The following is an 11,912-nucleotide window of genomic DNA, read 5'->3' as shown; positions in this document are numbered from 1 at the left end:
GATGTTGGACTTCTTAACAATGGCGGCTGCAGGTCCGGAATCCAAAGACAACGTTTGGAAGACGTTGGGGTTCAACGGCGAGAGGCTGCGGCGACTGTTGTGATGGCGGAAGCGATGTTGAGAGTACAGTAACACCAATAAAGATAAGACTGCTAAGAAAAGGTCAGAGCAGTGGCTCTGATACCATGTTAGAAATACTGAATGTAATTGTATTGTATTTCCTGTATAAAAGAATGTACATAGATGCCTTTATATAGGAGGCATATGTGTGCAGTACAAGTAAATATGTGTGCTATACAAGTAACCTAACTGGGCCTAAAGCCCACAACACTATATATGTTAACAGAGTCAATATTCTCAAATTGGCAGAGCAACGAGGCAGGGGACTCCAAAAGCAATTGTGACTCAAATCCAGTACTGAAAGTTGGAGTTGCGAAGAAAAATCTGGCACAGATCCTTTGAGGCCATTGAAAGACAGATTCATATACCTGATCCTAGAAGAAAGGTTCCAGAACCAATTTGGCACGACATCTGCAATGCTGGAATTAGAAATATCAATGGAAGAAAAATTATTTTGTGAACGAAGCCACTGTGGAAATTTTGGGCCAAGTAAGCAAGACCCCAACCCTATGGTTTCAAGTTGAAATGGTGGAATCCAGCTTGAACTCACATTCAACACCAATTGGTTTGAAGAAAGATCTAACACCCGCAGTCTACTAAATTTTTTTAAGTGAGCTTCCGTGATGTTACCCTCCAACTTATTCCCAGCCACATCCAAGGCAACCAGTTGCGATAGGTGTACAAGACTCTGCTCTAAGGACCCGTTCAATTGATTGTTGGAAAGATACAACTCTCTCAGTGATGAAGATTTATTAAGCTGACTTTCTTTTTCAAACATGCCTAAAGTTAGTGGTATTGGACCTTCGAGATCATTCCTCGAGAGATCAAGAGAGGTGAGAGAAGTCATGTTCCCAAAAGCATCTGGGATCAGACCTTGTAACTGACAACTTGAAAGATTAAGGTAAACCAAACTATGGCCAATTTCAAACAACCAATCTGGTATTGTAGAATGGAAAGTATTATGCGAGAGATCAAGGATTTGAAGAGAAGTAAAATTCACAGGATGCAAATATTGAGGAAGTTTTTGAAGCTTACAATAAAATAAACTTAACTCTACCAGAGAGTTTAGCATATTTATTGCATCAAGCCAATCCTCTACATTGCTAAGATCAGCACCACTCAGATCAAGAACTTTCAAAAAAGAAAGGCCATAAACCCAATTGAGGTTTTCGGCTCTTAAAGAAGAATATTCATTTCCACTCAAATCCAGAGACTCCAAGTGTGAGAGGTTTCCAAGACTACTAGGAATGGGTCCTCGAAAATTAGCATTAGATAGGTTGAGATATTCTATATACTGAAGAGAACCAATAAAGTCTGGAATTGGATTATAGTAGAAATTATTTTGACTCAAGTCTAGATATCTCAGATATGGTAGGTCAAGCAAAGATCGATTTATCTCACCTGGCAATATGTTGAATGAGTCTGGACTACGGAGATCAAGTTTGGTCACATGACCTGATACGTTGTCACATCCAACTCCTCTCCATTTGCAACAATCTTCTTCGGCCTTCCATGAAGAGAAGCGGTCTAAACCACTCCTAAAGCCTTCTTTTAACGTGAGAAGAGCATCATGCTCACTGTCCATGCACCGAATAGCGCCACTCAAACTGAACTCCATGCATTGAAGCCCAATGAGATAAACTAGTAGTTGAATGAACTTACTTCCATGAATCATCATGATCAGGATTGCACTTGAGATTTCCAGGTTTCAGCACTAGACGAAAGACAGTTTTGTTTACTAGAGGTAGTTTTTTTTTTTTGAGTCAACTAAAGGTAGTCGTAGACGTGTTAAAAGAACGTAAACAACTCTACATTGCACTTTGCCTTTTGTTCGATGAAGACTTCATGTAAAATTACAAAGGATGCTTCGTTCCTATTTCTATGTCTTTTCCCATTACTTTTCGAGTCCAAATCTTCTGTCCCACTTTTCCTGCTCCACTCTATACACCACCAATAAATATTTGTCACGTGTTCACCTAATTAATTAAATACTATCATTATTGACTTATTAATACACAATTATTAATTAATAGTAGTATTTAATTAATTAGATGAACACGTGGCAAATATTTATTGGTAGAGTATAGAGTAAAGCAGGAAAAGTGGGACAGAAGATTTGGACTCTTACTTTTCTTACCCTTTTCATCATAAGTTACAGCAAAAGTTATCTCATGTCTTGTGCGCAGAAACTACCTGTGCGGTGGAAACTTTCCGCCCACCAGAATGGACCCAGCAACAACAGGCCGAAGGAGGTTAGCCCACTAGGTTTAACCGAGAAGATCTCTGCATATTCCTTATCCGGAGATTCATGTGGCACAAGCCCTAACTGGGCCACTCTATCAAAATTAATTTTTTTAGTTAATTTTGTCTTTTAATATTAAAAGACAAATTAAATTAAGTAAAAAAATTAATTTGAACGTAATTAATAACAAAATTAATAAATAAAAAACTATATGCTAATATAATTATCATACACAATATAATATAAATGTAAATTTTACTTTATTTTTTTATAGCTAGAAAGGCTAGAATTCAATTTAGACTCATTATTATGAACAAATTTCTTCATAATCTCAATTGATTACAAGTATATATTTCACATCATTAAAATAAAGAAATCAAAAATAATCAACTCATAGTTAAAAACAGCCAAATTAAGATATTAATCTATACATCAAGTTTAAACATGTAATTTGATTACTTAAATTAAAGTGAGAAAATAAATTAATATAAAAATTTTAAGAATACAACAATATATCTTCAAACATGTATAAATTTCTCAATGACTTGAATGCTTTTTAAAATTATGTAGATTTCAATTTTTTTTTTTTAATCATTAAAATTTGGGTTTATAATTAAAACTTTAAAATTGAAACTTTGAAAATATAAAGAGATGGAAGAGTAAAATTTTAGTTGAGGCTCTACAGTATAAGTCAATGGCATAAAGGTTTTTTTTTTTTTTTTTTTTTGGGGGGGGGTGTTTAGCAAAAAGTAGGGTTTATTATTAGAATAATGTTAAAAACACTACAAATTTTATTATTTAAATTTTACAAACTGGTATAATAATGAACATGATTGATAGATTCCAAAAACATAATAAGTTAATGTATAATAACCCTAATCGCTTTTTATGATTGGTAACACGTCAATTTATAAATATTATGCTTAAAATTTGTATAATATTTACAAATTCTTCTTCTTCTTTTTTTATTATTATTATTATTTCATAGGACTCATTATTTTAATTATTTATTTGCCAAGAATTGGAGAAATGAACGTGACAAGGAAAAAACTTTGGAATGGTGTGGGGGACAAACTGNCCCTCAAACTCAAGGTGGATGTGAGACCAACTTGAGGTTGTCAACCAAAGTGCGAAGGCGTCCCTTAGGATGTGACTTTGTGAAGATATCTGCAAGTTGATCTTTAGAGGAGACTGAGATCAGCTTGAGAGCACCATGGACAAGATGAAAACGGATAAAATGACAATCGATCTCAATGTGTTTAGTCCGTTCATGGAAGACATCATTGTGAGCAATATGAATAGCACTCTGGTTGTCACAATAAAGAGGAGTAGCAGAGGATGTAGACACACCTAAGTCTTTGAGAAGCCATCGTAGCCAAAGGAGCTCAGATGTGGTATCAGCAAGGGCACGATATTCTGCTTCAGTACTGGAGCGGGCCACATGAGTTTGTTTCTTGCTTCGCCAAGAAATCAGAGAAGAACCAAGAAGAAAGCAATAACCAGTGGTGAACCTGCGATCAGTGGGGTCTCCTGCCCAATCAGCATCAGAAAATGCACGAAGAGTAAGAGGAGACTGAGCAGAGTAGAAAAGACCATGGAAGAGAGTGCCCTTTAAGTATCGAAGAATGCGCAGAACAGCAGCATAGTGAGTTGATCGTGGAGCAGACAGATACTGGCTCACTTGGTGAACAGCATAGGAAATGTCTGGACGAGTGACAGTGAGATAAACCAAGCTGCCAACCAAGCGTCTGTAAAGAGAGGGATTAGACAATGGTTTCCCCCCTGAGGGAGTCAGATGCGCATTAAGCTCAACTGGAGTGTCCACAGTCTTGCTATCAGTGAGTCCAGCACGAGACAAGAGTTCAGAGGCATACTTGGCTTGAGTAATATAAAGTCCATCTGTAGAATGAGTGATTTCAAGACCCAAGAAGTAGCTGAGATATCCAAGATCTTTCATCTCAAACTGCTGACTGAGAAAAGCCTTGAGTTCTTGAATGCCACTGAGGTCATCACCAGTTATGATCATATCATCCACATATAAGAGGAGTAAAATAGTGCCTTTGTCAGTGCGACGAAGAAATAAGGCAGAATCATAGTGACTGGCCATGTAACCCAAGTGAGAGATGGTAGAGCTGAATTTGGCAAACCAAGCTCGTGGAGCTTGTTTAAGGCCATAAAGTGCACGTCGAAGGTGGCAAACCTTATTTGAGTCAACAGAGAGACCAGGAGGAGGTTGCATATACACTTCTTCACTTAAATCCCCATTAAGAAATGCATTTTTGACATCCATCTGAAAAAGGTCCCATTTACTGGCAGCAGCAACAGCTAAGAGGGCACGGACAGATGAGATACGGGCAACCGGAGCAAAAGTTTCTTCATAATCAATCCCATACTCTTGTGTAAAACCTTTTGCAACAAGACGAGCTTTGTAGCGCTCAATGGACCCATCAGAGCGAGTCTTAATCTTGTAGATCCACTTACAACCAACCACAGATTTCCAGGAGGAAGTGTCACCAAATCCTAAGTATGGTTTTTAGATAATGCATCAAGTTCCTCTTTCATTGCAATCTGCCATAAAGGGTCAGTGGAAGCCTCACGATAGGTGTGAGGCTCGTGTAGTGTAGCAAGAGCAGTGTAACAATGATAGTCAAGTAAATGTGCAGGAATAGATCTTACCGAGTTGAGTGACGAGGTGGAATGTCTTGTGCAAGATCTTCAGGCGGAGCAGGAGCAGGAGACCCAAGCTCAGGATTGGGGTTGGGTAGCTCGTCTTCAACCTGTTCATCTTCCACCTGTTCATTAAAGGGTGAACTAGGAAAGGGATCAGTGATATCTGGTGGTTGGATAGAGAAGTCTACAATAACAGAATTAGGAGCAACTATAGGAGGATCAGGAGCAGCTACAGAAGGAATATGTGTCTCATCTGAAAAAGATCTAAGACAGAGGAGGAAGACAAGGAACTGAAATGAGAAGTTCGACAAAGAGACGATGTTCCAAAAGACAACATTACGGGAGACACGAAGAGATGATTTTTTTTTTTTTTTTTGGGGGGGTGTGTTTAGCAAAAAGTAGGGTTTATTATTAGAATAATGTTAAAAACACTACAAATTTTATTATTTAAATTTTACAAACTGGTATAATAATGAACATGATTGATAGATTCCAAAAACATAATAAGTTAATGTATAATAACCCTAATCGCTTTTTATGATTGGTAACACGTCAATTTATAAATATTATGCTTAAAATTTGTATAATATTTACAAATTCTTCTTCTTCTTTTTTTATTATTATTATTATTTCATAGGACTCATTATTTTAATTATTTATTTGCCAAGAATTGGAGAAATGAACGTGACAAGGAAAAAACTTTGGAATGGTGTGGGGGACAAACTGTGCTTTTTCTTTTTCTTTTTTTGGTGAAAGAGGATCTAATTAAACAGAACTACGAAATACAAAGTCTTGGATGTAAAATGCCCATAGCATCCGAAAATAAGAGATACGTAACAGAGGGAGGGGAGTGCAAATACAAAATAAAACTATCACTACTACGAGGTCCTCCCTTTGCCAAAAGGTCCACGAATTGATTTCCTTCGGGTAAATGTGGTGGATGTGAGTTTCCTCAAAAGACTGGAGTAAGGACCTGCAATCAGAGATCAAAGCACTACAAGGGTGATATGAATTGTATAAAGCATCATGTGATGCATTGTGACTATAGCTTTTGCATCTAGCTCATCGATGAATCATATAAACTGTGCTTTTTCTTATGATATTAAATACGGACAAACTACTTTCAAATAGAGCAGCTGCCATTATAGACGAATTTTTAAGGGAGCTCTAGGAGGGTAATTGCCACCTCTCACTCTCTGGCTCCGACCTTGGCCATGGCCCCTGTGAAAAAACAACTAAGACAGAGTAAGGCTGAGAGGAAAGGACATCAGAGAAGAAGAAAAGTAGCTCTCACATCTGCATTAATTGATGCTACCTACTCACGGGTAATTATTGGGTACTCCCAGAGTACCATAAATGCGTACTTTTCCCTTTTACATAATTATGGGTCCTATTAATTAAATTTATAGTGAAACTCACAATTCATGTGAAATGGAAGAGTATGCATTTATGGTACTCTCAAAGTATTCAATAATTTTTCTCTATTTAGTATTGACAACAACCAACATTAAATGTTGAATGACATCTCTAGAAACAAAGAAGTAGAGTCAAGCCTACCCATTGTTTGCTGACCTAACAACGATGAGGGTAATTTGATGGTAATTCGAACTTGGGAAATACTAATTGAAGAGAAAAGAACAAGTTAAGAGAGAAACATACAGGAAAAGAAAAGTGATGGAATATTAATGAGAGCAGAAACACGAGCAAAAGAGGGAAAAGCTCTCCTTAGTATTGTAAGCGTTGGGCTTTTCTTGAATGAAACTTCTCTTAAAAAAACATTAAATTCATTGTGCTAAGTTAGATTAGGTTAGACAAAGACCAAGAAGTTAAGTTTTAATTTACATATAATGCAAATATATCTTTGTATAAGCGGGAACCTCACCATCAAGTTACATATTCTTTACTTCTCAAAAAAAAAAGTTACATATTCTTTATGTTGTTAACACTTGTGTCGAATTCATATTGATAGGATGTTATTAAATATTCCATCTTTAGATTAATCTTTTATGCATAATTTTAAAAAAACAATAAACTTGAAATCTAAACTTTTATAGTTGAGATATCTATCAATTTTTCATTGTCTTGAAATTTTGATTAATATAATTTAATAGTGGATTTGCCAAAATAGAGATCCAATAAAAACTTATTGAGTGTTTTACCTTGCTAAAAAATTAACAACATGTGTAGTTTGAACCAAGATTGTAATAGCTTAAATTTGTGCTATGTCAATCATTAAGAGAAAATAATGTGGTAAATGCATTTATTTCAAATATTAATTATATATAGGTGGCGCAAATAATTATTTCTGTAAAAATGAATTTTCGCTGTTGCTTTTTCTAAAATTTATATAAGAAACAATTAATTATGATTATGATATTCTTGCTTGAATTTAGTCACTTGAACAATGACGAGGGTGTTTACCAAATCTCTGCTTTAGCCATTAGCTTGGTGATCATCGGGTTCTCTGGAGGGTTAGTTTTAGTAATCGCATATGCATGAAACTAGGAGTTCAATTCAAGCCCACCTGTATAGGATTGGGCTTATTAATGTTCAATGCTCCATACTTCCATTCAAGGATTAATATCATTTTTAGCCTAGCAGCTCAATCATACTTTTTATTCTTATTAAGTAAGAGGCCTAAGATACAACGTATCAAAGGTACAAAATTTGTGGGATTTGGTCCATTAGGATTTCATATTCGATCATTTCTTTATTTTTTAGGTAATTTAAAAAAAAAAAAAAAAAAAGGTAAGTTTATAACTATATTATTGGTTTCACCCAAAAAAAAAAAAACTATATTATTGGGTAGCATGTGCAAATAACTCTGCTCACTCTATCCTCATTTCGGATTGCAAGCAGTTGACGAAACAAATCCCAAGCGTAAAGATTATGCACGGTTACCAAGAGGCGAACCAATGTGCAGACAAACTAGCTAAGAGCATCCACACCAGCTCGTGTAAATTTATCATCTATTTTACACAGAAAAAGCTACTTTTTGTATTTTACACATCTATTTTTACAAAATACCCACATCAGTTCATCTATTATACACTACATTTTATATAAATAATATTTTTATATTCTTTTTTAATATTATTTTACCTACTCGTTTCTTTTTCCAATACCCCCTTTTCTTTCTTCTATCTTTCTTTTTCTTTATCTCTACCATTTCCCCTTTCTTTTCTTCCTCTTCTTTCTTCTTCTCTCTCATGGTCAAAACCCAGAAGCACTAGAGCAAGAACTCCATCAACACCACAGCCATCACAAGCACCACAACGCCTCTCCAATCCACCGATCTTTGTCAACCCAGAAGCACCATCACAAGCCTCCATCAACGCCGATCTCCGTCAACCCAGATGCACCATCACAAGCCTCCATCAATGCCGATCTCCTTCAACCCAGATGCACCATCACAAGCCTCCTTCAACGCCGATCTCTGTCAACCCATAAGCAAGACCCATACCCATTACCCGATCAAGTACGACCAGATCAGGCAAGACCCATACCCACGACCAGATCAGGCAAAACTCATACCCACGAGCTCCGATCAAGTGAGACCCAGGAGCTCCGATCGTTCCAGTCAAGCACCGATCATTCCAATAAGTGCCGATCTCTCTTTGTTGTTTGTCCGTTTGGGTTTGTTTGTGTGTGGGTGTGTTTGTGTATCTCTGTGTTTTTTTTTTCTCTGATCAAGTGTATCTCTGTGTTGATTTTGGGTTAATTTTCAGTTGATTTTGGTTAATACTCTGTGCTAGTAACACTAGGTTTGGTGGTTATATTGTACAATGATAATATTATTTTAATGTATACACTAGCTACAGTACTCGTGTAAATATACAAGAGTACTGTAGCTCATGGAAATATATACACAGTTTTACATCCACTGATGTGGATGTTTTTTGCTCAAAATGTATAAAATTTGCACTGTAGTTCTATTTTAGAAGACTTTAGCCGAGCGTAAAGATTATGCACGGTTACCAAGAGGCGAACCAATGTGCAAACAAACTAGCTAAGAATGGAGCAGATCAACAATAGGAATTTATGGTTTTTGCTAATCCGCCTACTATATCAATTTATTGATGTATTATGATTCAGCGAGTTTGTACTATAAGAGACTTTGTCTTATCTCTTCTATTTAATTTAAGGCAATGCAATCCTTTTTCAACCTAAAAAAAAAAAAAAAAAAACTATATTATATATGTGTTGTTCATCTCTACGTACTTACAAGGGCCGGCACTCGATATTTTGGGGCTTAAGGCGAGAATTAAAATGAGGTCTTCTTTATATTTATGTATTAATTAAATTAACATTTATTTAATATTTTTATATTATAATATATTTCATTTAAAATTTACTTTTTCTTGTCTTTTTAGATGCAAATTAACTAATTAAATTTTGGCGAAAAGTCACTTTTAGTCCCTACATTTTCAAGCGATTCCCATTTTAGTCCCTACTTTTTATTTTTACCGCTTTTAGTCCCTATCCTGAAAAACACTTCTCGTTTTGGTCCCTGCCGTTACATCAGAAATGGAAAAAACTGATGTGACAAACGAAATGAATAAATAATACTTATTTAATGTCCACGTGGCCTAAATTAATAATAAAAAATGCCACGTCAGCATCTAAATTAAAAAATAATTAATTAATTATTTTTAACTTATTATAAAAAATTAAAAACTAAATTAAAAACTAAAAATCATATGGATTGAGATCTAAGTGTGTCTTGAACAAGAACAACAAGAACACAACTCTAGATTCAAGAACACAAACCCAGAAATTCAAAAAAAAAAAAAAAAAAACCAGTAAATCAAAAACCCAGCCAAATCAAGAACAAAACATCTAAATCATCCAACATCAACAACAAAACAACAGAACACCAATTAGACCACAGATCATCAACAAACACTATAGAAAACTCAATCATCAACCCAAAATCCATAAATTACATCATCAAATTACAAAAACAAAAACCCTAACATTTCTGAAAATCAAAATTAGGGCTCGTTTGGTTCTAAATCAATTTTATTGCAGAAAAAAAAAATGGATTCATGGAAGACGACGCGAGGTACCCTTCAAAGCCCTATTCTTTAAACCCATACAACCCACCTCGTCGCCCTAGAAATCCAATTCGCAATGCTCCTTTCTCTCACCCAGTCTCCAGTTTCTACGAAATCAAAGAAGACAACGACGACGACGATGACGAAAACGACATCGAGTTGGAAGAAGATTTGGACGACAAAAACCCAGAAGGGTATTATCGGAATTTGGAAGGAGAAGGTGAATTTGTCGACAGGCACTCAAAGGAAAGGAAGCTAAGGAATTGAATTCCCGAGTTCGAGTTCGACTTCGCTTCGATGCCGAGGAGTAGTAGGAGCTTGAAGCCTCTGTATTCAGGTGCTGACTGGAATGAGCACGTGGTGTTTGTACTGTTGGAGGTATGGGGGGACAGGTTTCTCCAATTGGGGAGGAAGAGCTTGAGGTCTGAGGACTGGAACGATGTTGCGGAGAAGGTATCGGAGGCGTCGAAGATGGAGAAGGACGAGTTACAGTGTAGGACTATGTTGGATAAGCTGAAGAGGAAGTACAAGAAAGAGAAGGCTAAAGTTGAGGACATTGGATTGAGTTCTAGCAAATGGGTCTACTTTAAGAAGATGGATATGTTAATGGCTTCGTCGCCGAGGCAAGAGTGCGGGTTGGCGTGTGGGATTGATTCTGGGGAGTGTGTTTATGAATACCTGGGTTTATTTGGAGAGGTCTAATGGGTTTATTTAGATGCTTTGTTCTTGATTTGGTTGGGTTTAGATTTACTGTTTTTTTTTTTTTTTTGAATTTCTGGGTTTGAGTTCTTGAATTTGGAGTTGTGTTCTTGTTATTTTTGTTCAAGACACACTTAGATCTCAATTCATACGATTTTTAGTTTTTAATTTTTTTAATTAGTTAAAATTAATAAATTAATTTTTTTAATTTAGATGCTAACGTGGCATTTTTTATTATTAATTTAGGCAACGTGGATATTAAATAAGTATTATTTATTCATTCCGTTTGCCACATCAGCTTTTTCCGTCTCTGATGTAACGGCAGAGATCAAAACGAGAAGCGTTTTTCAGGATAGGGACTAAAAGCGGTAAAAATAAAATGTATGGACTAAAATGGGAATCGCTTGAAAATGTAGGGACTAAAAGTGACTTTTCGCCTTAAATTTTTGTATTCAAGTTTTTCTAACATCTCATTTTTAATCGATAATATGGCTAATCCAGGTAATCTTTCTTGGGACATTGTTGATCTTAGATATGATTTTATTAATTTTAATTTTGAAAAACTTTTTTCTGCAGAAACAACTATAACAGGTATTGTTAGTAAAATTCTTTAAGCAATGCATGTATTTAGAAACGAATCTAACTTTTTCATATAATTTAGTATGTCGATTGGAGTATATTCTTTTATTTGTAAAATTTCTCTTAAAACTTTTAACTCTGAAAATAAATTTAAACCATCAATATCATAATAAACATCATGTTTGAAAAATGATTCAAGATTAAGACAGTATTTTTGCAAACTATCATCATTTAGTGATTTCAATTTCGTGAAGTTAAATAGAAAACCAAAAATATCTTCATATATTTGAAATTGTTCAAACCTATTCTCAATTGTACTAATTGCTTTATCTACTATATATAAGAAACTGTAATATGAGTAAATTTTAAGGATTTGAGATTTTTGATTTGTTATTGTTTTGTGGTTAATTTTTCAAATCGGATTTGTATTTTATCTTGTTGAATTTTGGTTTGTCTAGAGATTAAGGATGTTATTTTTGGGACAATTGATTTTGTTTAGACCCAAAAAAAAAAAAATGGATATTAATGTTTACTAAGATGTACCA

At 35.2% G+C, this 11,912-nt stretch overlaps 1 protein-coding gene and 1 pseudogene across 1 annotated transcript; one reads left to right on the top strand and one right to left on the bottom strand.

Annotated features, from left to right (window-relative positions):
* Positions 1-3,449: 3,449 nt before the first annotated feature.
* LOC136064423 (uncharacterized mitochondrial protein AtMg00810-like) lies at positions 3,450-4,855 on the bottom strand. Its single transcript, XM_065766154.1, has one exon. It carries the CDS (start codon positions 4,650-4,652, stop codon positions 3,450-3,452), a length of 1,203 nt encoding a protein of 400 aa, XP_065622226.1. The 5' UTR covers positions 4,653-4,855.
* A 5,225-nt stretch (positions 4,856-10,080) lies between these two features.
* LOC111998807 (trihelix transcription factor ASIL2-like) lies at positions 10,081-10,804 on the top strand (annotated as a pseudogene).
* Positions 10,805-11,912: the final 1,108 nt, after the last annotated feature.

The sequence above is a fragment of the Quercus suber genome, unplaced genomic scaffold, assembly GCF_002906115.3.
Source record: "Quercus suber isolate HL8 unplaced genomic scaffold, Cork oak 2.0 scaffold_686, whole genome shotgun sequence".
Lineage (NCBI taxonomy): Eukaryota > Viridiplantae > Streptophyta > Magnoliopsida > Fagales > Fagaceae > Quercus > Quercus suber.
Note: the sequence above shows the minus strand (reverse complement) of the source record. Positions and strands in the feature narration are given on the sequence as shown.